At 38.6% G+C, this 27,486-nt stretch overlaps 1 protein-coding gene across 4 annotated transcripts in view; it reads right to left on the bottom strand.

The window, feature by feature from the left end:
• Positions 1-27,486, bottom strand: part of JADE2 (jade family PHD finger 2) — a 214,210-nt gene that overhangs the window by 20,055 nt on the left and 166,669 nt on the right. For all 4 annotated transcript variants that reach the window (XM_034403960.3, XM_034403949.3, XM_034403944.2 and 1 more), the window contains exons 9-10: positions 24,280-24,741; positions 10,927-11,044 (exon numbers count right to left, since the gene is read on the bottom strand). In XM_034403960.3, the coding sequence (XP_034259851.1) occupies positions 10,927-11,044; positions 24,280-24,741 (580 nt within the window). The remainder of the gene's footprint in view (positions 1-10,926; positions 11,045-24,279; positions 24,742-27,486) is intronic.

Genomic DNA, 27,486 nt, shown 5'->3' with positions numbered 1-27,486 from the left:
GTATTGGGAGACCCTGTACTCCCTCCCCTTGAGGACCGCTGCTGAAGACCACCACTGAAGGGAGAGGAGAACCTTGTGGGGCAGAAGGACCTTGAGGTTGGATGTCCCTAGCTGTCGTTTTTGGTATGGGAGCAGAAACCACTTCAGATCCCTGCAGCGGACATGTGCCCAAGGAATGATCCCGATGCAGGAGACCATCTTTCCCAGGAGCTGCAACAGGGACGCCAGGGAGACAGGCCTCCCTGACGACACTGACCTGACCAGTGACCGCAGGCTGGACAGACGGTCCTGAGAAAGATATACCTTGCCCTCCACAGAGTCGATAATGGCCCCCAGGTGTTGTATGTGAGTCATGGGTATCAGATGGCTCTTGGCCATGTTGATGGAAAACCCGTGGCTCTCCAGGACTCGGAGGGTGGTGTCCAAGTCCTGGCGCGCTAGAACCTCCGAAGTCGACTGGACAAGGAGATCGTCCAGGTAGGCATGGATCCTTACGGGAAGAGTCCAGAGGTAGCCCACTAGCGCGGCCATGATTTTTGTGAAAACTCGGGGGGCTGAGGATAGGCCGAATGGAAGGGCGCGATATTGATAATGACGACCCGCATAACAGAAGCGAAGGAACTTCCTGAAATCTAAGTGAATGGGAACGTGGAGGTAAGCCTCCGTCAGGTCTATTGACGAGAGGAAGTCTCTGGGCCTGATGCCCTCCAAGATGGAGCTGAGGGATTGCATTTTGAACTGATGGTATACGATCCGTCGGTTCAGAGATTTGAGGTCCAAAATTGCTCTCCAGCCCCCTGACAACTTCTGAATCACGAACAGGTGAGAATAGAAGCCTTGTCCGTGCAGCTCCCGAGGTACTGGTTCGATGGCCTGAATTTTGAGAAGATGTTGAATGGCCGATACCATCAGGAGCTGGCGATCCCGATCCCGAGAGAAGGGGCACCTGAGAAATCAGGTCAGAGGAGTGGAGAGGAATTCGAGGGAGAGGCCCACCCTGACCGTCTCCCTGACCCAAACGTCTGAAGCCGTGGCCTCCCATTGGCTGGCGAAAAAGCCCAGGCGGCCTCCTATGGGAAGGCTGGTAGCACCGTCAGCATGATCTGCGGGCGGGGCACCCACGATCCCCTCGAAAGGGGCGTCTGAATTGGCCCTGTAGAGGTTGGAATCCTTGACGGTCGGAAGGTCGGGACTGTCTAGATGGGAAGGCCCTCTGGCTTCTCCAGCTGGAGAAAGTTGCTTCTGGTCCCCGAAAGGGACGAAAAGCCGGGAAAACTCTTTGGTCTGATCTACGGGAAGTAGCGGGCAAGTATTTGCGTTTGTCCTTGGATTCTACTAGGAGAGGCTCCAACGGGGCCCCGAATAATTGGGAACCTTCGAAGGGAGACAAAGCCAAGCGCCATTTTGACTTGGCGTCAGCCTGCCATTGTCTAAGCCAAAGAAGTCTACGGGCCGTGATGGAAGCCCCCATGGCCTTAGCCAAGAACCTAGAGGAATTTAGGGTGGCGTCAGCCGAGAATTTTAAGGCCGCCAGTACCTTGTTAATGTCCTGATGGAAGCGAGTGTCGGAAAGTGGGAGACGATCCTGAAGCTGCTTAAGCCATAGGATGGAGGCCCGGTTGAAGAATGAAGCCGCCAACGTAGACTTCACAGACCACGCTGCAGCCTGATGAGACTTGAGCAGTGCATGCTCGAGACGGCGTTCCTCGGGATGGAGACTCTCTTCCGGAGGACCAGTGGTATAAGATGATGCCGAAAGAGCGACTATTGGAGCATCAATCACAGGCACCTGTAGGAGGGAAGAAATCTCTGGGGCCATATTATATATACACTTGTCGAGTGCATTAGGCTTAGGTCCCGAGGAAGGAGCTAGCCATTGCTTAGTGAGGACCTCTCTGAACAATTTTGGCCCTGGAATCTCTTCTGACTTTATAAGGGGTTCCTCAAATAATGGTACTGAGGAAGAAATCCCCTCCCCAGCAGGGTTAGTGCGGGAAGCCCCTAAACCTGTGGTAAGCTTGGCCTTGTGTAACAAGGACCGGAACAGCTGTGGTTTAAAGAGACCTATGAAAGAAGGGTGATCTGGAGACAGATCCTCATCGTCAGACAATTCAGCTTCCTTCAAATCATCACCAGCCAAGGAACCTTGCATCGAGGAGGCCGATGAATGAGGTCTAGTGGCCAACTGGGCCCTATCCCCTGTGAAACCGGAACCTTCCACATCAATCTGCGAGGGAGACTCAGAAACCCATGAGGCAGTCCTACGTTGCCTATCTGCCTGAATACCTTGTTGAATGGCTTGATGAATGAAAGCCACTAAATCTGGGGAAATTGTGGGCACTTGGTCCTGATCCCCTGAGCCTTGAGGTTTTGGAATAGGAGGATTTATGGCCAATTCTGGGGTTTGGGTCCCAGGAGATGGACCCCCCTGTGTCCCAAATAGAGATTCATTCACTTGCTGCGGTGGCTGCAAAGAAGTCCCATCCCCATCAGGGGATAATGTTGGAGGCTGAGTTTGCTGGGCTGGTTGGGCCCTTGCAGGAGATGAGGCCTGCACTGGAGCAAAAGCTGAGGGGTCCATCTCCCTAATGGAGGCATCCTTGAGTGCCTTTTGAATCGAACGTTCAATGGCCTGGTGCAGCCTCAATTCCTCTTTAGATCTAGATTCAGAATCCTTGGAAGAGGATTTCTTTGATTGTTTAGCAGGGATAGCTGCAGAAGCCTCAGGCTGTTCAGGAGCAGTGCTCTGTTTCTTGGGCCTAGATTGTCTGGTAGATGCCATCCTAAATGATAGGCCTCTAATCCACGGAGCACAAGGGTCCCAATATGGCGGCTGAGGAGAAGAGCTGAATAATGGGCCCCAAAATGGCGCCCGCCACGAGGAGAAGCCCAGAAACCCTTAAGGGAGGCCTGCCAACAAGTGAAGAAGAGGGGGGGGTTAGGTTAAGAAAAAGGCTCTGCCGCCCCCTTCCCAACGAGACTTATGATCCTCAGTGAGTCGCTCACCGCACCTTTGATCTTCCCGCGGCGTGTGGGCGAAGCCCAGGAAACGCCGGAATTGCTGCTGCTGGCGCAGCCGAACCGCCCTGCCATGTGGTTCCCGAGGAGCCTGGGAGCGCGCCGCACGATGGGACGCGGCGATCCGGCCTCTGATAGGCAAGGCTCCCTAGCGCTCCTGCGCCTTCCGGCACTCAGCAGCGGATCGGAGCAGATTAGCTCCGAAACTCCCCACCGTTTGCTAAGCCAAACGGCAGGGAAATTGGTGGAATCCTGCAGATCGGCTGCTCTGGCAGCTAGAAAAACGCTAGTGCCACTCGGGAAGGCTCAACCTTAAGGGAGGTCTGTCCCACCGCAGAGCGGTCCTCAGCGGTCTTGGGCCTAAGCCGTTCGCGCTGGAATGCTCTACCCGCAGGGAGCGAGGCAGGAATTAATTTATAACAATTTAGAATAGCCAATTAGCCAAATGAGAGAATTTTCTGCAGGAATCCAAAAAAAAAATTTCTGGAGCAGATCAAACCATGACTTGATCCAAATCGGATCGAGTCTGAAAGCTGGGAAGCAAGAGGAAGGGGAGGAGCTTCTCAGCTAGCAGACCCGATCCGTCATCATCGGTAGAGCATACCCATTAGAGATGACCACCGGACCCACGATCAATGAGAAAATGAAACTCAAGTCCAGTCAGCTCAGCCTCTCTTTTGGCAAATATGAACCATTGGCTGGGCCCTCCAAACAAGACACCTGCATTGAAGAACCTGGATAATTATGAACCCAGTATGGAAGCTGCTATGTGAATCACACGTGTGGCTGCAACATTCTTCCTGACAGTTTATTTTGGCAGAAATAACTACTATATCAGTTGGTGGAAAAAAAATTTCCTCATGCATACTCACAGTAATGCATTTTTAATCTAAATGAGACTTATGCATAATATAGTATGTCTGAATGCACAGGAGCACTACTGCATCTTCAAGTAGTGGCCAAAATTGTGGAAACCTTTTGCGAAAAGTGTATTTTTGAGGTTTGATGGCTGATAACACCATTTTTGGGGGGAGTAGTACCATAAAATTATATATCAATAGAAAGATAATTTAATCAAGATTGTAATGCTTTTCACCTTTGTTTGAGAAATAAAAGTGGCTTTTTTTGGTGGAATTCTAGATTTTAGGCCAAATTCCTGCAGTCTACGCCGAACAGTCCTTACACTCAACTTCATATTGCATTGTGCCATTTCATCTTGTATACACCCAGATGATTTTCTTCTGTCATATAGGCACAGTCCCTTAATTCTTCTATCATCACTTGCTGTTTTTTTTATAAAATAATCTTTATTAAATATTTACAATAAAATTAACACACAATAATGATTGAAAAGCAATATAGGAAGCGAAATATAGAAACACATAAACACAGGACTAAAACGAAACAACAAACATGACTAACAGAGAGTTAAGCTCACTCTCCAATTAATTAACTAATATCATCCTAGCCAAACATTTCAATGCAATCAAGTTCTTTTTACTAACTACAAAACAATTGGCCTGTTTTTATCAAAATTATAAAGAGTTATAAAGCCTAGTAAATATCTAGTTAATCTAATTAGACGATCTTATCACCCTTCTCCTAAGTTTAACCTTCTTTTGAGCCAGACAAGGCATCTGTCCCAACTTCTATTATATACTGAATCTTTCTTGTCTTTTAAGATATATGTTAGCCTGTCCATCTCAGCACATCAGAGACTCTTGTTTATTATCAGCTAGTCAGGGGGCGTATCTGCATCTTTCCATGGTTGAGCAAATGCATCACTTGCTGTTGTGCACCTTTTCCTGCTATTATCAGTGTGGTTTTGTAGTGACTGAGTCACCTTATACCTCTTCAAAAACTTAGAAATGCCACATTTGGTTAGGTTTCCACCAATTTTTCTTCTAATTTCTTTACAACTGTAGGTTTGTTCACTTACTAATACTATTTTACATCGCTTTCTGGGCAACCAATCAACTCTTTGCACTATTATTTTAATTTTATTACATTTTACAAGCTCATTAAATGAAAGAACACAAAAAAACCCCAACCAACTTGATAGCGATCATATAACACACTTGACAAATGTCCTCCTCTCAGCTTCAATACATGGCATCAATAACTGAATCCTACTGTGATCTGATTGGCTCATTGCCAAAATAAGATGACACCTATTGGCTGTCTAAACACTCATGCTCATTGGCTACAATCAGATGAAGGAAAGCTACCTAAGCAAGTTGTGCTTCCTTTTTCTGGTTATTTGACTATAACTTTTCATAGAGTACAGATAATTGAACAACCTTTGTTGCATTACATTCTTGATTAAATTATCTTTCCATGGATATATAATTTTATAGTAGTCTCAAAAAAGTGGTGTTATTAGCCATCAAATCTCAAAAATACACTTTTCCCAAATGGTTTTCACAATTTTGGCCACTACTGTACATAATTAATACTTTTATTTACTTACATACTCTATTGTGTGAATTCTGTGAAACACGCAAACATTGAATCAAATCGGTATAGGTGGAAGAGTCAGAGGTTGTACATACTACATGCTAAAACATAGCTAACAGAATAGCAATAACTATGATTATCCAACATACCAACAAAAACATTCCACATAATGACTTAATGAGATACTTTAAGACATGATCTTTTTTGTTTGTTTCTGGCTTAGCCACATTATGGCTTTATAAGCACTCATTTATGGTTTACCGTGTCACAGACTTGATAAGGGCTTTCGGACTACTGGATGCTCAGTTATCCACAGCAGATAAAGTAGAAGAAAAGATTGTTATGAAATGCCCATATCTTTGAGATGGAGAAAGCTATCTGCAGTTAAATTATCCCTTGTTCCCAGAGGTCCAATTAATGCCAAGGGTAATTACTGTGAATGGGTTCTTTTCATTATGGCTGTAGACGGAGTGGATACTTTATAAAGATCTTTATTATGTTTCAAGATGTCCCCAATACAAGCTTGTAGCCTCCTTTTTTCCGCTGTCTGTTGTAAGTACAGTTTATTCTGGATAATTTGAATAGGATTAATATCCAAGTAATAATCCTTGGGCTCTTAACATTTTCTGGCCCTTTAAGTTCTCCAATGGTAATGCAAGTTCAATCCCTGCCTCCTATTAGTGTTACTTGCCTATTGTGGGGGTTGGTATAATCTTGCCTTGTTTGTACCAGCTGTGAAGTGGGGTTGCTACCAAGCTCCAGACCCAACTCTAAGTGAGCTCTAAGCAAGAGGGATGCTGACCATTTAAATTGAATTTCTAGCAGTCTTTCAAACAGGGTTGCTCTTGCTTGTTGTCCCTCTTGTCCTGGCAGCTGGATATTTTAATAAGCTTAAAGCAGTAGCAGTTGGTACTACTAAAGCTGACCGTATGACACTTCTATTTCTTCTGCTCCAGTCTTCCATTCTCTTCTGTTTACCCACATTTTCCCCTCAGATGGCTGGATCAAAGTGGATTAAGATGGCCAATTATGAACACAGAGACATCCTTGATAAAGCAAAGGTGAGGTTAAACTTGCCTTCTATAGGTGCAGTGGTATGTCCTGAGTGTGGTCAGCCAGGCATGCCATTGTAGATGCAGGCAAGTGGAGTTGGGCCAATCAAGCTACAGTTTACCTAGCATTTCCTGGTTGCATTTTACCAATGTACAACAGGGAAAGGGTACAGAAGGGCCATAAGGCTGGCTGCTGCTCTACCAGTTGGACAGTTTCAGTCCAACCCTTTTAAGTGTGGAGAGGTCACTGAGGTAGCAGCCACCAGCTTTTAGTGCCAAATGCACTCCTTTTCTTTCGCCCTATTATAAAGGTATTTTAGTTGTCTGTCAGTTTTCATAACTTTATTTAATTCATAGATCACTGGACTCCCGTAGAACAGAAGAGTAAAGTAATAAAAACAAATAAAAGCAAGCAAACAAACAAAAAAAAGTTCCATAATCCCCCTCTCCTCAAGGCCTATATAACTGGTTCTTCAATAGTTTCCTGAACAACGTAAGGGTGTGTGCTACATGAATCCCTGGGAGAGATCACTCCAGAGGGAAACAGAGTTTCTGAGCCCTGCAAGATGACATTCTTTAATTGATGAGGCCAGAGTGGACACCCACCCCCCGCTGTCTAGGGATGTCCACAGATACCTGAATCTAAGTAATCTCTCAGACAGCCACGCTCTACCCATGACAGGCCTTGTATATCATAACCAGTCCTAGAAGTCAAGTGGGAAGCAGTGCAGCCTGTGGAGCAGCAGGGCAGTGTGTGAATAACACAGTGCCACCTTCATTGCCCACACTGCACCATTATGGACCTGCAAAGGAGCACATGGAATGATTTTGAGGGCCAAAAGGAATAACTGCTCAGGTAACGTTCAGATAGCCTGGCCTTGAGATCATTCCAAGAGTCTAATTTGAGTAAATATCTCAGACAGGTACCTCCCTAATTTGTATGAAGATAAAGTACGGGGGTGGTGGGGAGCACACTCAGACTTGCAAAATGTTCTATAGATGTTCTAACAAAAGTAGTTTTAGATTGATATGGCTTTTTTTTTTAGTCTGGTCTACCTTGTAGGACTAACAGGATGAGCTGTAGCTTTCTAATGGTCTTCAGGGACAGTCCCAAGTACAAGTGGTCCTGATTTACAACCATTAGTTCAATGACCATTCAAAGTTACGACAGTACTGGAAAAAATGACTTATGACTAGTTTTCACATTGCAATTATGACCATTATGGCCTGCTTAAAGACCTTGAAAACTTGCCCCCTCTCCCCCGCCATCTAAGTACCTTTGGTCAGTCATTTCTTCTCAGCCCTCTCAGATACTGATAAGCCACATCCAAAAAATCCAGCCAAGAAAATAGACTTTTCCAAATATTGCCAGAAATCAAGCATGTTTTGCTGGATCAGAAAAGGATGAACAGGTCAGCAATTTATTGCAACCAGTCAGGAATCCTGTCCAATTAGACTTGTTTTTAGCCTTGACTAATATTCAACAAAATGCTTTTTCTATTCCCCCTTAGCTATCATGGCTCACCACTGATGCTGATCTTTAAACAATTATCATCTCTTTTTGAAAGCCAAGCTGCACTGAAGTCAAGTCTTCATTAAGAAAAGGATAGGATTGAAGTTCATCTGCTGAAATCTTAAACAGATGGTATCGTACTAACTTTTGAACAGATTGCACTTTGTATTTAAGAGATTAAATTGTAAGTTTGCATTATAGATTTGTCTTGCATTTTTATATTTATCAAGTGTGTGCACTGGAAAAACCATTAAATTGAGTATACTGGTGATAATCCATGCATGAACATGTTATTTTCATTCCCCTCAGTGACAACCCTCCAGTGCTGCCTTGTAAAAGGAAAACAACAGCAACCATGCAAACAATTGTTTTCCTTCAAAAGTACTCCAATGCTACTTCACACACATGTATAAAGAGCAGAAACGAGTCGTTCTATCAGACATTGTTATAAACAGGGTTAAATAGATACAAGACATCATAGAATTCTAATAAAGTTCACAGTAAAATTGATGTTACCAATGGTAACTGAGATCGGAAACTGTGCCACTCACACAATTGTAAGGTGAAACTTCATGTGACTGTGCCAACTTACAACCATAATTCTGGTTGCCATTTCTAGATGAATCCCGCACCGACACAGCATTCCACAAATTATCGCCATTTGCAATCTCCTGCCACCATCTCCACTAACTTGGCTTGTTGGAAGCTGGCAGTTAAGGTCGCAAATGGAGATCACACGACGGCGGGACCGCAATGTTACAACTGCCAACTGCTTGCCAAGTGCACAAATCACAATTATGTGACTGTGGAAAGACCGTGAGGACTATAATTACAAATAATTGTTGTAAGTCCTTCTTGTTCAGCATCATCGTAACGTCAAACGGTCCCTGAATGAGTGGACATTAAGCAAAGTCTGTCTATCTATCATCTAAGTGAAGAAATATTTACAAAACTTACTGTTATGAGCATCTTTTTTTAATAAGAAAAGTAAACACTTTCTGGCAAGTTTTATTAAAGGCATAAATTTATGATTCTTTACTGGCAGAAAGGTCTACCTATATATCTAGTTCCTGACAACACTGTAAACAGTAAGACTGTGAAATGCAAGCAGTAAGGCTGTGACATTTCCATGTGTAATCCCCAGCGCTTACAAGATAAGAATAGAATAACCCATTCACAGCTGTAATCACTCTGACAACATTGTCTTTCTAGCTGTACCAGTCTAATTTAACAGTTTTAAGAGGTGTCAGATATTCTTATCATGGGTACATTTGGGATATAAACAGAAATGTCACAGTGCTATAGTTGTACTTTCGCATTTCATAATGTTTTGGCCCCAGTGTCTCATTCTCAGCTCATAATTCAGAATTAACTGTATTCCACAGAAGCATATGTTACAAAAAATACCACAAGAGTAACAACTGTTTTTCCTGTAAGACTATATATTTATCATCAAAATATCATTTTTTTTCCTGATGTTACAATCTTGAAGATAGTGGATCTGAAGATCTCATTGTAACAAAATACTATGCACATTTCAAATTTGTATAACTATCAATTGATTGGAACCCAGATATTTTTCAGTGCTCAAATTTCTAAGATCAAATTTCAGCATTGAATGTAATCCAGACAGTCCTAAAGAACCCCAAAGAAGCCCCATGTGATGGCTTCTGAAAAGATTTCAAACCCACAAATATAATTGGATAAATATTCTGCCAAACAGTCAGATGCTTATTCTGGATGTTACACAATTTAAATTTTGGGTTCTGTATTCTTGAAAACAACATAAAATGTACAAGTTGCAGATTAGCAACTGTGTATTGTATTATTTTTTTCTAGAATGTGTTCTAATTTAATGTTCATTTAAAAACTTGACTTTTGTCCATTTAGACTATTATGTATTGGAAGGCATTCCTTATGTATAAGTAGAACTTCATTTAAAGATAAAGCTAAAAACACAAAGGAACAAAAAAAAAGCGTCTTCTATAATTTAACCTTTGATCTTTAACAAAATAGTAGATGCAAAAAAGGCAACGCAACAGTTACTAAACTCTGCCAATGAACCAGATGTCATCTCTAAAACTTTAGTATCTACAGCCTTAGGGGCAAGATTAGCATTAAGAATTCAAAGAGATGGTATGGCACATCAAACCTCTGCCAAAGACTTCAGCCCAGATTAAGTTGAGAAAACAAAAATTAACTATCAGTAAATTTGCTAAGAGTTTCTGCTTAATGTTCTTTTTAGAGGTATTATATGGTTTGCTTATACAAGGTCAGTACAACCACATTATCAGGTTCTTGTCCAAATCATGAAATTAAATGAGTTGTCCTGTTTTAACAGAATATTCATAAGGAACTGGATTATTGTGAAAAAGAAGTATCTGTATACCTATACATGTGATAAACCTCTATTAATTTTATAAGCAGATACAGATTTTGAAATGTAAGTGGGTAATGAAGAGAGGGCCTTCATAGATATTCTCCAATTCTAAGAAGTTCTGCTAAAAGAGATACAAGTGGTACTGTTTTAATATATTTTTATAACAACTTAATTTTCTTTATAGTTTTAGTTTCCAGATTATTTCTATATATATATATATATATTCCTTGTCCAAATATTTTTAGAATCCATTTTTTTGCAGGTAGGAATTAAGTGTCACGGGAAAGTTTTCCACTGTTTGAAAACATAAGCCACTGCTCTAATTACACACATTGCCCAAAGCAAAATGAATACATCAAAACTTTCAAATGTCAGATAACCCCACTTCTTTCAGTTTTCTAAAAATACTTTTTCTAATCTCTTTAAAAACACAGTAAATAAAGAAAATAAAATGCCATAACAGAATTTATAATACAGTTTTTCTAGGTCTCAATAGGAAAAGTTACCTGCATAAAGATCTTTCTCAATGAGTTTCATCTGGAGATGGAAAATCTGTTCCTGGAGTTTGCAAATGGAGTGCTTCATTTTCTCTCGTTTTGTTACCATATAACAAAGATTTCTAACCTGCAAAGGAGAGTAAGAGTTTTTACTTAATAATTAATTATTTGAAAAATGATTGGCAGCTCTGTACCTAATTTAACTGCAAACTATATGAATAAGGTACATATCTACAGAGATTCTCAGTCATCCAGGTCATGGTTGTCCCAAAGGTGCTTTTTCAATAGGCAACTGGACTTTGTTTTTCCTTGAAGATGTTTCGCTTCTCATCCAACTGAAGAAGCTTATTGGATGAGAAGTGAAACGTCTTCAAGGAAAAACAAAGTCCAGTTGCCTTTTGGAAAAGCACTTTTGGGACTGAATAAGATACATTAATGCAAGAAGATTGGATTAAATGAAGAACTCTAGTTACTCAACTTGCTGGCCAAAGTTCAACATGATCCTTGAGCTGATAAAAACTGTGGAGTCATCTGTTAAATCTATGCTTGATTTATGAATGTCCCAAAATACAGATATATTTACAGGTTATGATCTGGATACACTAAACAGTAATAATCACATTTTTGTCTTAGTACAGATTCCCAACCCAGCCAGTCTGAGTAAGTGAACCCAGAGCATTAGCCAAAGATTAACACGGCATATTAACAAAAGCAGAAGTATCTAAAATATACTATAAATGACATCTGCAGGTGATATTTTTGGTTATCTAATAGAAAGTACAAACAGCCTTATAAAATATTTGAAAAAGTAGAATTGAACTAGTTACCATTTCTGATGTAGAAAATATTCAGGTAAAAAATTAAAAGATTATTACTTAAGAGTTGCACTAATAAAGATTTGTTGACTTTCTTTTTTCAGGCACTACAGTACTCCACTGAAGGAAATAATTGTTCTCCAAAGTTAAACAGATTTTCTTGGAGAAGACATTTAAATTGTACTATAGGCAGTAACATTCAGAAATAAGGTTCTTTTACAGATAAAATTTATATGAAAATTATGTAAAGCATCTCATATATAATTGGCTGTACAGCCATTGCTTGAACATATCCAACTAGAGAGCCTAATATCTAACAGGTTCTATACCCGTGATGGCGAACCTATGGCATGGATGCCAAAAGTGGCACGCAGCGCCCTCTCTGATGGCACACGAGCCATTGCCCCAGTTCAGCTCGGCTGTGCATGCGCGTGCACCTCCCACCGGCCAGCTGGTCTCCAGGTCTCTGCCGGGCATGCGAGTGCGGGTGCACACAGGGTGTGCGGGCATGCGTGGGGCCACGCACATGCTCTGGGTGTGGCACATGAGCAGAGCCCGTGCGTGCATCACAGTTTGGGGGTTTGGGCGCATGCACGCACATCCATGCATGTGTGCATGCGTTTTGGGCACTCGGTCCAGGAAAGGTTAGGCATCATTGTTCTATACTGTAGGGTGTTCTTACTAACATGCAGTTAGAATCTGCCTTCTTCTAAATTAACTCTGAAATAACAGACAATAGGTCCTCATCTTGTTCAGTGTGATATCTTGCCATGTATTTAAAGTGTGCTATCGTATCTCATTCACCCCACAGTTTTTTCTCAAGGGCCAACATATTCAGCAACTTCTTCATAGGGCATTCTAGTTCTCTGATTATGTTTATTGTCCTTTTCTGAATCTGCTTAATTTTTCTGAATCCTACTTACAATATGATGCCCAAAACTAGACTCAAGCTGAGGTCTAACAAAATCAGAATATAGCTGAGCAATTACTGTCTCTGAACTGTAAATGATAAATCTTGTTGATGTGCATTTGTCTTCCTTGCAATCATATCGCACTACAGGCTCATATTTACTTTGCAATCAACTACCACTCCAAGATTATCTTCTTACGCACTGTCATCAAACCAGATATTCTCCATGACAGGCCTGTGCATTTTCATTTTGTTTCACAAAAGACAAACTATGCACTTATTTCTATTTACTTTCATTCTGTTACTTGCAACCTGTATCTACAATCTATCAAGGTAACAGTGAGTATTTCAATCCAATTCAATGTTAATTGTCTGGGGACAGATTCCTTGGTTTCTTTGGTTTTTGAAATTTATATTTACAGTAAACGCCATCCATATAGCCCTATTCACATGTTATTTCCATGCATAGACTTTTAACATCTGAGAAGCAGCCTTTCCTTCTCCAAATCCTGCTGATAGTATCATTCCTGAAGAGCTGATCTCCATGAATACTAGATTGTTTTCTGTGGGGAACCTTTGCACATACCTGAACCCTTCCAAGCAAGATGCAAATCCACAGTAATATGAGATGAATGAGGTATAAACAATTCTATGAAATCACTTCTTTTTCTATTTATTCCATTTTTCTTCATTAAGAAAGTGAGAATACTATATTTAAGAATTCTGGAACTATATCACGTGGAGATATTTTAATTGAATATGGTACCTATAGTAAGTTCCACCTGGATTTAATTTAAAATTCTAACCACAATATTATTTATTTAACATAGCATAATGAAAAATCTGGACTTGTGACCCTTAACTATCCAAAGAATACATTATTCTGACAAACTGCTCAGGGTAGTCAGCGCACTTGTTTACAAATTATTGAACAAATTATTTTTATTGTTGTCTTCTTGACTGTGAAGAAGAGGTTATCATTCCTACAACTAAACAATTTCCTTTAATTACATTTAGAAAATGAGTTTGCAATCTTACCTTTGCTTATTGGGAATTAAATCACACTGAACATAGCTGGACTAACTTCTGAATAAAGGTCTACAGCACTGTGTCATAAAATAATTTTTGCCTTTTCTTGTCCTATAGCTCACTTGTGATTTGGACCCCCAACTACTTTCACTGTCCATGGATTTTTGAAAAAGACTATTAAATTATTTTAAGCATCCCCTGTTGCATTCCATATTTCCAATTTGAATTTGTCCTAATTTTATTTTGTCCAGACATCTCAGCTTCCTGCATACTAAGCTATCTTCCAGGGTAATGGCTTGACCTCTTAATATTTGCTTTTCATAGCTGGATTGTTCCAACCAATAAAGGGTTCTTTGTTTCATGCAATTTTTTTTTCTACCAGGCAGGTACACAACCAACAACCACTCTATTGAAATAAACCCCAGTCATCGAAAGGTCACTTCTGCCATGATTCCTTCAGGAGAACTGTTGTTTTGCCATTGACCAATGACCCAGTTGCAATAAATTTCTCCCAGAGAAAAGCTCCATTCAGCATAAATACTGTATGCAGTGGGAATGTCAAGCAGTAAAAAATTGGTTAGCTATCTTTTATTGACAGCATAGCCATTCTGGAGAGAGCAAAGCTAGACACAGATCAAGAGACCAACAAGAGCTGTTCAAGTGTCAAATTACTTCCTGACATATTATCATGCGGAGGCCACTACAGGAGCTCTGAGAGCGTAACCTCTGACCCCAATGCTCAAGATCAGTTCTTCAGTTGAAGAGCTCTTGATTTCTACCATTTGCTTCTTCAAATGCAGTATCAAGACAAAAAGATTACCATGAATCCAACCTAGCTTCAATGGATGGCTTTAAGTCTCCCTGTCACATGCTGACAGAAAGATGGTGTGAAGGAAAAATAAAGCCTTAGCAGACATTGACATAGGCTCCATTCTCTTTTGATGTCATTGGTTCATTCCTATATTAACAGGCTGAATTTTGCTTCTATTGAGCAATGGAATTCCATCTGCAATGCCACTAGACTAGAGTCATAATCTGAAATGATATTGGAAGCCTGTTATTAAAATGAAATTTTATTCATGCAGTTATAAATAACACTCAAAAGTATTTATGCCAATTTAATGCTGCATTCTTTCAAGCACTATAAATACGTTTTATGATTGGTTTTATGTTTTTATATGTTGCAAGCTGCATTGGGCAAGCCATTTCAAGGAAGGGAAAAAAGTGGATGTACATTTTATTAGTAAAATAAAAAATATATAGTAAAATACTCTCTTTGCTTTGTTTATTGAACTTTTCTGCCCTTTGAGGAAGTTAACAGCTATGCATGTCAATCTGCAAACAAGCGTATCACACGAAGGCTTAGTACAACAAGGCTTTATAGGAAGGGAAAGGAGACACTTTATTTTTATTTATTTTTTTGCTTCTAATATGGTTACTTAGTTCAATCCACAGAAAATTGCTCACAATTGCTCAGTGACTGCTACATACTCATTTGTTTGCAGAAGACTGGAAGTATGATCAATGTTGCATTATGATAAAACAATTGAGAAGTGCAATCTGGTGTCTTCCAAATATGTTAACCTACAATTTCTCCCACTGGTTATAGTAGATGGAGATTATGGGAATTATAACTTCAATGTAAGTGAAGTATGACAGGCTGAGATTAATGGAGTTAGGAATTGGTAGAAGCCCAATTCCAGATGTTTATGCTGCCTCCTGAACAACTGACACCTTAAAATAATTTTAATAAGTTATCTTTATTGTTTAAAAATCATGCTGTAAAAATTTATAATTTTTAAAAAATAAGGGAAAAAAGTTTAATGAATATGGGAGTAATTTATATTGACACATTAAGATATTTTCATAACCGTTCTCACTGCTCTATGACCAATGATGACAACAGGTTTAGTCACCTTTTTTAAAAAGTAAGAGTTTACAAATTATTTCATTGATGATACATATATCATCAATATAAATCCCTCTTGCTTCATTGCAAAGTAATAATAGAACTGCTGGTTTTCTAGGCTCTTTTGGAAAGCGCACCAGAAATGATAATAGAAACTTAATATAATACCCAATTATTGTGGTTCATCTTTCCTGATGAATTAATGTGAATGAAGTTTTACATGGACAGTGAACTTCCAGAATCTGAATTGTAAATAAGCAACTAGGCAAACAACAACAGAATGTTTGTCATTAAGATAGGAGAACCCTGCTTTCAATTTTTCTTTCTAATTGTCTCTGGACGCAGTGAGACATTTGGATGGCTAAGTCTGGAAGGTATATTTTTTTTAAATGTAAGGGATAATAGGATTAAAGAAAAAAGACAAAGGATGTTTGTAAAATGGTCCCGTTTGTTAATTTGGTTTTGGCTTTGTTTAAACATACTTCCCTGTAAAACATATAATGCAAATTAATACAAAGGATGTCAGTTTACAAATAAAACCAATCAAAAGAGAATGGAAAATATGACTATAATAGGCTTAATGCATTCTCATTAGCCATCCTGAAACAAATATGGGCAGCTACATTTTAAAGGGAATGAAGTTTCCAAAACTGAATGGTTTGCTTTTGTCAACTACAGTAAAATGTCCGTTCATGTGTAAAAAGATTTTATTAGATTAGTAATATGCATTTCGTGCATTTAGTGATCAAAACAAATTGTTTTATTAGGATGTACTCGATGTTTTATTTATAATTTTCTAATCTAAGCAGTTACAGGTATAATTCATAGCAGCTTTAATTGGATTTTTCTACTGACAAAGTATTTATGTTGTGTTTAGTTCAGAAAATGAGAAAACTGAATTCACTTCAATGTTTTGCCAACACATATCTTTTAGGTTGGCTTCCACTGAATAACTATTTCAAGTGATTCAACTCCACATTTCTACTTAAGATGTGCTTCAAGTTAGATGTAACTTCTGGGAATTACATTAACAAATCCCTGTAGTTATTTAGGCAACATTTTCAGAAGTGATTTGCCATTGCCTTTTTCCTCAGGCTAATAAAAAAAGCTTGGTTCAAGGTCATCCAGCTGGTTTTTGTGCTTAAGGCAGGACTAGAAGTCAGATTTGTCTAGTCCTGGATTTTAATCACTAGACCAAAGAGGCTCTTCTACTTGAATTAAAGATGGAAAAAATCAGATACCGAGTCTCTGATTGCCAATTATAATAGAAGTGATCTACTCATTTGAACAAGCCTTAAATATTAAGATTGTTCAAATAAAAAAAAAAAACCCATGACCTTTAATATTTTCTATCTAATTGGGGAATTATGAGGGTAAAAAGATAATTTTAAGCTTCATGCTCTAATGAAGTTACTATTACTTATTATTTTGGGAGACCTTGGGAACTTTTGGGTTGCCTTGGGACCAGAATGATTTATGTTATCCTTAAAAGTTAAAGTTTGTGATGCCTTCATTGCTAAAATGCTTCACGGAAACCTTTTAGTCTACTTGTCGGAACTGTGTCTCTTTGAGCTGCTGAAGATGGTAAGATATTGAGAGCCAAGATTCCAAGGGAATATCATATGTTCGAGGCCAGCAGTGGAATGGTTAAGGAAATGGACTGGCATTGGGTAGATTCAGCTTCTAGCCCATCTTCAGCCATGGGCATTCACTGAATGCCTTTAAATCAAACTCATTCATTCTGAGTCCAATCTAATTCACAGGATTGCAGCTGTGAGGAAAAATGGAAGAAAATGCAATCTATCCTGCTTTGAAGTGCTTTTATGAAGGGTCGAATAGAAATAAAATAATGTATCTACTTATATTAAGAGGCAGTTGTGATGAGTTAACTGGGAACGCAGCAAGGGGATTCTAGCCATTAAATTAAAATGCTGAGATGGTGGTTGTGAAGGGAATAATATTGGCAATATTGTCTTTCTGGGCATTTATTGGAAAATCTTAAGCCATATTTATATTTTGCAAGCTTCTGACATTTCTCCCAACTGCAGCTATCTATAATCGCAGATAGAGACCCAGAATGGTGTAGTGGTTAAGGCATCAGGATAAATACCAGGAATTTTTGAATTCCAGTCCTGCCTTAGGCACAAAGCCAGCTGGGTGACTGGGCCGTTCAATTTCTCTCAGCTGTAAGATGGAGGTTATGATAAACCACTTCTGAAAAACCCTGCCAAGAAAACTACAGGGATTTATTGAACTGAAGAAGAAAAAAAAATCTATGCAATTACCTATTAGGAGCTTCCAGATGCACCTGATTACAATACCAGAAAACAACTTCTAAACTGAACAAGACTCCTGTTATTGAAACTTGATGACGAAAATACTGTAGAAAGTGAAATGTAAAACAGTGTTAAAAGGAGTTAGAAGAATCCTACATGGAAGATTCTGTCAGACAGATGATGAGAATCAACAGAGAATAAAGGTACTTTTGGAATCTGGATAGCGCTATAGCAGAAACAGAGGTCATTGAGGAGAGTTTGCATTTAAAGAAGTATTGCATTTGAGCCTTGGAAGGTTGATTTGCAAAATGTTCATCTAATTTCAGTCCAGAAGTCAGCTGTCATATCATCAATACACTCCAATAAATCACTACAGTGGTAATTATTATTCATGGCATTATTTAGTTTTTTACTATCCTATTTCAATACACAGAAAATGTTATTTTAGTGCCACAATGAAAATCAATCTTCTTCAGTTTGGCTTCCTCCGAACAGTCAAGTTGACTGGAGATGCTGGGAGTGACCGTTCAATTTACCCAGAGAATACTGTATTGGGAAAATCTAAATAGGACAGTAGAAAGGAGTCAGATCCTCGGATTTGGGGAAGGCTGTATCATGTCTGTTAAATGATCTGAGACTTTCCTGTCAAGTCTAATGCTGTAGGCTACATATCCCTCTAGTAACATTGATTAAATATTGCTGTTATTGCATGTATACATACACACACACACACGATCTTATTTTGGGACTTTTTTTAAAAAAAATTCCAACATTTAAGTATAACATGCAATTTGTATTTTGAGATATTATTTTACATTTCTTTGGTTATGAGATTTAAATAACTTTTCAGAACAAACAATTGCAGAATCGTTGATGCTCTCTGAACTTGGTGGTTTGCTTGCAGATATTTCATTACTCAATTAGATAGCATCATCAGTGTGAGTGAATGTGGGGCTGGCTCCCCTACTTACATACAGTAGCCTGCCCTATCAATTCTAATCAAGAAACTACCAAGGATAAATCCATACTAAAGCTTGTTTGCTTGCATGTATAACTCACATTGTCACATGACATATCGGGACCTTTTCCCTCTTCGCTAAACTGGGTATGGGTGTGGTCAGCACGTGATGCATCCGGCCCACGGGCCGGGAGTTTGACAGCCTTGATACAGATGATTCATATTAATGGAAAGATTATTACTTTCAAATCTAACCTGACCATAATAATCTGTGACGGTACGAAAGGTTGATTTAGCAGGAAAGGAGCAACAGCTGTTGTACTAATAAAATCACAAATTGGAAAAACAGTTGAGACCAATGCAATTTTAACTCTTTAAAACAATAAACTGTTTAACAAGAAACTGTTTTCTTGTTTGAAAAAAGCTTTTCTTAAAAATATTCTTTTTTCTCTGACTACATACATCCATTTCCTATGACCTTTCCTATGTTTTTGGGATCATGGAGGCAATGGGTTTTTGTAACAATGAGACTTGCAAAGTGTCATGTACATTGCATGTGTGGACTCCATGTCCATACAAATATTTGCTTCAGAGCGCTGCTTTCTATAAAAAGACAAGCTGTTCATTACATATAAACAAACTCGTAATGTTAAGTGATAGAATAAAAATAAATAATGAAAACATTGTTTTTATTTGTGCTCCAACTCTTCATCTCACCAATCTCATCAATCACAGCTTTGCCCTTCAACTTGGCCCAACTATGGCAGCCACACGCACCTGAAATATTCACTACCACATTCACTTGTCCTGCATATATTTATCCCGATACATATTATCTTCCTCTTGCTTCCTATCTCAGATTTCTTTTTTTAGCTTTTTTGTACTTTGTTTTTAGAGATCTTCCCTTTTTGCTTTTTCAGCTCCTGTGCTGATAACATACTGCCAGTTCTGTCCCCATCTCCTCAGCTTTGCGCAGCTATGTGACTAGTTACACCATTAATTTTTTTTAATTTCAGATGTGCATAGCTAATAAAAAAACAATTCGTAAGAATTCATAGTATTTATAGCATGGCACTTTGAAAAGCAAGATTTAAGAAAACTCCTTGTAGGCATCAACCTTACCACTATATATGGCAGAGGAATAACAAGAAGGGGAAAAAAACACGATTCTCCCATGGTAATTGGTTACTGTGTGTGTCTTCACTAATATCAACTATCCTTTCAAAAAGACAGTGTTAACATATTTCCTGATCCTATTTATAAACTCATCTCTACTCTGAGAATTAATCACCAAATAAGAAAAGCAGCAGAGAATAGCTTTACAGTATTTAGAAGAGACTTCATTCCAGAAATAACTTTGTGCTTTAGAAATGTATTACATCAGTGGTTCTCAACCTTTTCCTCACCACGGACTTCCTTTAAATATCTTTTGTGGCCATGGACCATGGTCACAGACCACCAAGACGTATCTCAAGTTTTAAATCATAACTTTCTTTAAGCCTTCACGGACTTCGTGACAACATTGTGGCCCCCCAAGGGTCTGCAAGTCACAGATTGAGAACCACTGTCTTACATTATAACGTAACAATGTCAACTTGCAAAGCTTTCAAGTTGCCATGAGCAGGAGGGAGGGAGACTTCACAAACATAACATATCGTATCATATTGTGTTGTATTCGTATCATATTTCATCACATCGTATCATATCATATCTCAGTAGGGAGGTACACAGTGCTTTAAATTTGAAGCTGAAAAAGTAGTTTGGAAGAGATGTGGGCATGCATGCCAAAGCTGTTAGTGTTGTATTTTTTCTTGGGTTTACAGTACACAGCAGAGGTGGGTTTCAGCAGGTTCTGACCAGTTCTGGAGAACCGGTAGTGGAAATTTTGAGTTGTTCGGAGAACTGGTAGTAAAAATTCTGACTGGCCCCGCCCCCATCCATTCTCTGTCTCCCAATTCCCAGCTGACCGGAGGAAATTGAGATTTTACAGTATCATTCCTCTGCCACGCCCACCAAGCCACGCCATACTCACCAAGCCACAACAACAGAACCGGTAGTAAAAAATTTTGAAACCCACCACTGGTACACAGTGATTGTGTGAACTAAAGAAAGGCTGAAAGGAACTCTGAAGCAGACTATCTGATTTAGGACTGTAGACCGTAGATATTGACTACACATAAACGTGTAGTCAGGAATTTGCGTTAGGATTTGTTTTCTGCTTCTGTCTTACACCAAGTCTAAGCTATGGTATTGTGGGGCTACTTTCAGTTATATTTCAGCCTGTATTCAAAGAATATAGTTTTTTCTTGTGATCTGTAATAATAATTTGAAATCTTTCCAGGCTCATTCTAGAGATCTTCAGTGGAAGATCTTCAACTATAGCAATGGTCTATCTGGAATATTGCCTTTACTTTTGAATCTTTTTTCTTCACAACCTGCAAGCTGCTATAGTATGTTTTTGGAGGCAACTTTTTGTAATTATGTTCTTCTATGATGAATGTATACATATTAAAATTTTAAAAATTAGATGTTTTTATTTTTCTAATTCTTTGTTTATCTCCTGTAAGATAGATTTTTCAAAGGGGGTGGAGAATTGGGGGAGGAAGGGCTGAATTCTTTAGTTCCCATATTTACATACTACATAGCCAAGAAGTGGCACTACAGAAATTATTTCAATTTTTGCATTTTGATTTTTTTTAAAAATGTACTTATACAATATACATCTCTGTGGACAGAGTTGGTTCTGGATATCATTCATATTAATCCAATTCACAGTAACAACATTAGTAATCTCTATCACATTTATCAAATTTAAGTAATCCTCATTATATTGTTTAAACATATATAAACAAAAAATGCCTAACTCCTCATCTTTATCTCTATCTTCATCTCTATCTTTCTTATTCAAACTAAACATTTCTCTATTATGTATAGGCAAAGTTGTTTGTTTTTTTTTAATTTGATTTATATGCCGCCCTTCTCCGGAGACTCAGGGCGGCTTACAATGTGCTCAGCAATAGCCTTCATCCTTTTGTATATTTATACAAAGTCAGCTTATTGCCCCCACAACTGGGTCCTCTGGGTATCATTCATATTAATCCAATTCACGCTAACAATGTTAGTAATCTCTATCAGATTTATCAAATTTAAGTAATTCTCATTATATTATTTAAACATACATAAAACAAAACGCCTAACATCTGTAAATTTCTAATCTTTCTAGCTATTATTTTTATTTTCTAATGAAAATTTATATTCTAATATTTCCCCTATCTAATTTTATTTCTGCCTCTTTCAGCTTACAATCAGGCTACTTTAATATTTAAAGGGCAATTCTTTCTAACCATTATCTCTTCTCCTCTTTAGTGCTTCATTTCTTATCCATTTTTTAATTCGCCTCCCACTCTCATCTTTGTCTCTATTCTCTCCGCTCCTTTTGCTTGCCATTTATCTTGTTTTCCTCTTCATTGAGCTGTTGCTTCATTTGCTGGTTTTTCTGATCCATATTTTTCCCCTGTTCGTATTCAATTTGCTGGCTTGAGTAATCTATTTCGTCTAGACTTTCTTTTGCTTCTACCAGTTCATCAGCAGTTTGATCTTTGTTCATTGTTCTTTGCAAAATGTTTTCCATTTTCTCACCTATACCATCAATTGCATCCATAATATTTTGGAACAACAGAGTCATCTCATTAAAAAGTCCTCTTAATTCCACAGCTGTTCCTTCAACTCCAGTCACAATAGCAATAAAGGTGAAATAAATAATGAAGCCACAATCTAGTTCAGAAAGAGTCCAAATTTCCAATCATTAGTAAATGCGGCTCTCCTCTCAAATTTCCATGTTGCCTTTTATCCAGCAGATATTTATTTCACTCAAAATCCATTTCTTTCAAAACAAAGTCAATTATTTAAATGAGCCAGTTCCAGCATTTATTCAATACTCTGATAGTCCAAGTTTTTTTTCCAAGTTCTTTAAGTCTGCTCTGTAGTTTTAATCTTTTATTCTAGCTTCCCAGAGTCTCTTTTATAAAATGTCTTTCTTATTTCTTATTTCCACCTCTGGTAAGCATAAGGAAATAAATAGTTAAAAGTCACAGCCACCAAATTTTCTCCTCTGTAAATTTCCAGGAGTCTAGGAGTCACTCTTCCTTTCATCAGTAAATGGCATTCTTGACTTACTTTTCAACATAGATATTGGAAGTGCTTATTTTCATGGCTTAAACAATTATCTTTTTAGACTCTCTTATCACAGATTTTTTATTTGCCTTGGGGTTAATTTTTAAGTAGAAGAACTCAGAAACAATCTCTGTTTACTGTTCTCTTTGCTCCTGCATTTTCTTACATGTTCTGACTGTCCCCAGCTTCATGGCAGCCATGTTGACTGCCACTGCTTCTTGTCTTTGGATGATGGGGATTTTCCAAGTCAGGGAGGAGAGATGCGGTTCTCCTCCTCCTTTACCTGCAAGGCACCCCCTCCCCCTTTACTTCACCATCCCTACAGGGTGGCTATGGCTCCTTTTGGAGCCCTCTGACATGGAGAGCTTGGAGCAGGGCTGCAGAGCTCACGGTCCTTGCCTCCGATGCAACCGGAAGCACAGCCGGAAGCTCCTGCATTTTGACTTTTAATCACTAAAAAAGGCATAAAATATGGCATTTCTATCGCTTACACATACCGGAGTTAGGGGATAGATGACATATGAAGTGCCCTATGGAAGACAAGTGTTGGGGAAAGGAACAATCAAGCTGCTACCTAAAGCATGAAGTATATGAAAGATATGAAGTATATCCAAGGATATGAAGTCCAAAAGATTGGAGGTACCAAACCATCTTTTAGTACCTCCAGTCCTTCATCTTATGGCCGCAGTCTTGCTAAAGTTATATCTTATCATACAATACAATGAAAAAACAAGAGGATGTAATGGGTACAAATTTTGTCTTCTAATCAAACCAGTGAACGTGCATCAAAAGATAACCTTAGGTTGCACTAATAATTAACTTTTTTATTGCACTTGAAAATAAAAGCAAAAATATACATTTAACCACAGAAAAAAATGAAATAGGGATAGTTTTGATTTGCATGCTTCTGAACTATTTATGGTTGGTTTGCACCGAATAATTAGGGCCACTTTCCCCCCAGCTAGAGAGAAAACCTGGTGTTCTTATAATTTCCTCACTAAATGGTAATGACATATTCAGCATTAATGTAGCAGACAAAAATATGAAACCCATGGATTATTATAATGGGATTGAATAATTTAAGGTAATGTATGTCGGTCCACTGCAGGTTTGAGTAACTGTAGAGAAAGCTGATTAAACCAAACTCCCTCAAGCCTGGTAATCTACAGATGAATTGGGACATTTGCATTGGAATTTGGGAAGCTGTAATCTTTTGTACATTTGGATGGTGCCATAATGCGGAAAGCAGGATTATACAAACAAGAGTTACCAATCCCAATAATTCTACTCACCCTTTCAAGATCCTGTCTAAGGTGTGTGAAGAGCTTCAAGCGTCGGTACAATACATCCTGCTCTTGCTGAGCCAAATTATCCACTTCATCTGTCTTGGGCATCAGTAGTGGTTTGTTATAATTGGCTTTTCTCTTCAACTTCCAGTACTGATAGACAAAATCAACTAGCCACTCAGTCAAATCAAGGTTCTCAGCCACTTCAGAAGGTTTCACAAGATCATAGAAGTCCTCTTCCAACTGTTGGAGCTTCTGTTTTCTCAGTGTTACTTTTTCCATGTCTAGTTTACCTTGATCTGCCTCCATCCGTGCATCATCTGGTGGCTTGGTGGCACCAGTGCTATGCTCAAGACAGAATGACTTGAACTTGACCTCATCGTTTTCTGCTAACAGTGTCCGCATGTCCAAATTGTGCTCAAAGGCACATGTTACATGGAAGGCTGTGATGCAGGAAGGCATGGAACACTAGAATGGGAAAGGAAAGAGAACAAATGCTTGAATAGCCACTTGGAACATTGCACATAAAATATTGTCAACTGGTAACATTTTTGCAAGAAGATCTCAATATAAGCCCGAGAGAGAATTATGAAGAGAACAGGAGGAGGCGGAAAGGAATGGAAAGTACTGTATTCTCATTAGCTTTCACATTGGCATTTTCTTGAGGTGATGAAGAAATACTCCATGTGCATTTGCACCAACCGTTTAAGCATTGAGAAATATCTTGTTTATATGCTGCATTGCTGCTGTTCATTATTTTTATATCACATAACTATTTCTCATGGGATCTATTTGATTTGCTGAGACATAATTAAATTATTCAATACAGACAAACCTCTGTCTTGTTAAACCGATCCACTGTATGTACTTATGATCAGATTAAGCGTTCCAATTGTTTGATAGCCTTCTGTGATAACATAACATATGAAATATAATTAAAGATTCATTCAAAAGGAGGAGGATAACCATGCCCTGTGGGGCAAGATGGAACAAATACCCTGATACACTGCTCCAGCTTTTAAAATGTGCACTGTGCTCCTAAGGAGATGCCTACTTACTCCCCACTAAGAAGCCAATTTTCCTAAGTATCTATAATTCATTTTCTATGGTCTATCACAAAGATAAAAAATACACACAAGGAAATACATCCTTCCAAAGAAACAAGTTTGGCAAATAATGATAAAACAATTTTATTTCCCTCCTCACTGTCACCTAGCTCTCAGTATAGTAGTTTTTCAGAGGCCTAATCTCTCTCTCTCTCTCCTATCTAATCCATCCATCCATTCATCCATCTACCTCCCTACCTATCTGGAGCAACATGATTTACCCTAACAGAACCCTTTTATTCAAAAGATTCAAAAAGGGAAATGAAATAAACAAGTCTCGTAAAAAGTCCACTACTTATATATGGACTATGTGGCAGAACGTTTTCTGGGGGAAGGGACTGAGAAAAAGGAAGAATGAAAAACATCAGAAGAAAAGTCTTTAAATGTGTCACATGGATAAAATAAGACACAAATAATTTCAGCATTGAAAGTAAACTACTGTTATAAGAAATGATGCAACTGGGTGTCTGAGCAAAGTCATATGGCACAAGAACATTAGTACATAAAAGTAACGTAATCTGGAGATATTCGGATATGTAAGGTGATATTGTATGTGATATTAATGGCAGAGAAATGAAATTATAAAGCCTTTTCTTCCCATTCTCCCAACTGAATCATCCTTTTTTATTGGGATTTTGATGAAGGAAACAGAACAACACAAAAGTGTGTACTTCTTAAGTACTAATGTACTTGGCAGCTGAGAAGATGGGTCTTCTGTCATACAGGCAGTCCTCAACATATGACTGCAATGCAGCTGGCAGTAAAGCTCCTCGGCCACATGACTGACCAATTTTACAAACTTTTTTTGTGGTGGTCATTACACACATTACATCCACAGTCATTAAGTGAAGCAACTGTTTGCTACGGGTAGGGTTTTGTCAAAAAGTGAAAATGCTGGGTTTTGGCAAAACTGTCGTAAAACAGTCACATAATTGCGAAACACTGCAGATGTCCGTAACTGCAGCCATGTTGCCAAACACTCAAAATCAGGTCATGTGACCACAGAAGGGGAACTTCAAATCTGATCATAACTTTGAACAGTCACTAAGCAACTAATTGTAAGTCGACACCTACCAATTGTTATTTGCTACTATTCCTTTTAATCTTTAAACTACAGTATCTTGATTATTGTTTGGCAGGGTATAATTTAATGAAAAAAAAGTATGATTTCCCCCCCCAGGAACCTGTAATAGCACTAACTTTTCCCTATTTCTTCTCTTTGATATGACAGATACACACACACATGTGTACATGTCTTTAATTAATATTAATTTAAAAGGGAGAAAAGTGGCTTCAATTTCTTCTAGGTTGCTATCTTATAAAATAAATGCATTAATGCTTACTGCATTGAGAAAAGAGAATGTAAAAAGTCAATATATTTTTGAAGCTTAAAACGGTTTTATGAAAGTCTTCTGCTGGACCCCCCTTTCCCAGGTGACAAAACCTAAGGCACCATTTTCTCTGAATGTAACAGGTATATACTGTAATACCTCTGCCTCTTCCAAGCCTCCTTTCTTTTCATCAACTGTTTTTTAATGGCTCAGAGTGTCACGTAATTATTCAAGCCGTAACCCATATGAAATCAGTCTATTCTAGCTGTTAATGCCAGTTAAACTGCAGTAAGCAGCTATTTTGAAGGGTTTATTACTGTAGGCAGCACCTTGAATGGCTTACATAACCAGGATCTTATAATTACCAAAATGCTAGCTCTGGCTTTGAGTGATTACATTAACACCCAGGATACTGAGAAGTTAAGTATGAGAGCTAATATTTCAGGGAAAAGAAAGAGCAATTCTATGGATAGTTTTATATATCCGTTCTTGTGGTTTCATATTTGCTTCAATGATCCTCCAAGGCATTTTTCTGCTCTGCTGAACTCCAAAAATCACCCTAGGAGAATATGAAGCTGGTATGAAGAGTGTTATTCCCCATCTTTTTCTTCATAATTTTTTCTATACAAAGTAGTCTGTTGCCTTTGCTTTATGTACTTGGAATCTGCCAGGATTAAACAGGCCCCGAGTTAACTGTTAAATATTAAAGATTTCAAATTGCCTTTTAGAGCCAAGGTATGAGGAATCCGCAGCATGGGAAGCTCAGGTAAAGATAA

The sequence above is a fragment of the Pantherophis guttatus genome, chromosome 2 (genome assembly GCF_059756535.1).
Source record: "Pantherophis guttatus breed Tessera chromosome 2, ASM5975653v1, whole genome shotgun sequence".
NCBI classification, from domain to species: domain Eukaryota; kingdom Metazoa; phylum Chordata; class Lepidosauria; order Squamata; family Colubridae; genus Pantherophis; species Pantherophis guttatus.
Note: the sequence above shows the minus strand (reverse complement) of the source record. Positions and strands in the feature narration are given on the sequence as shown.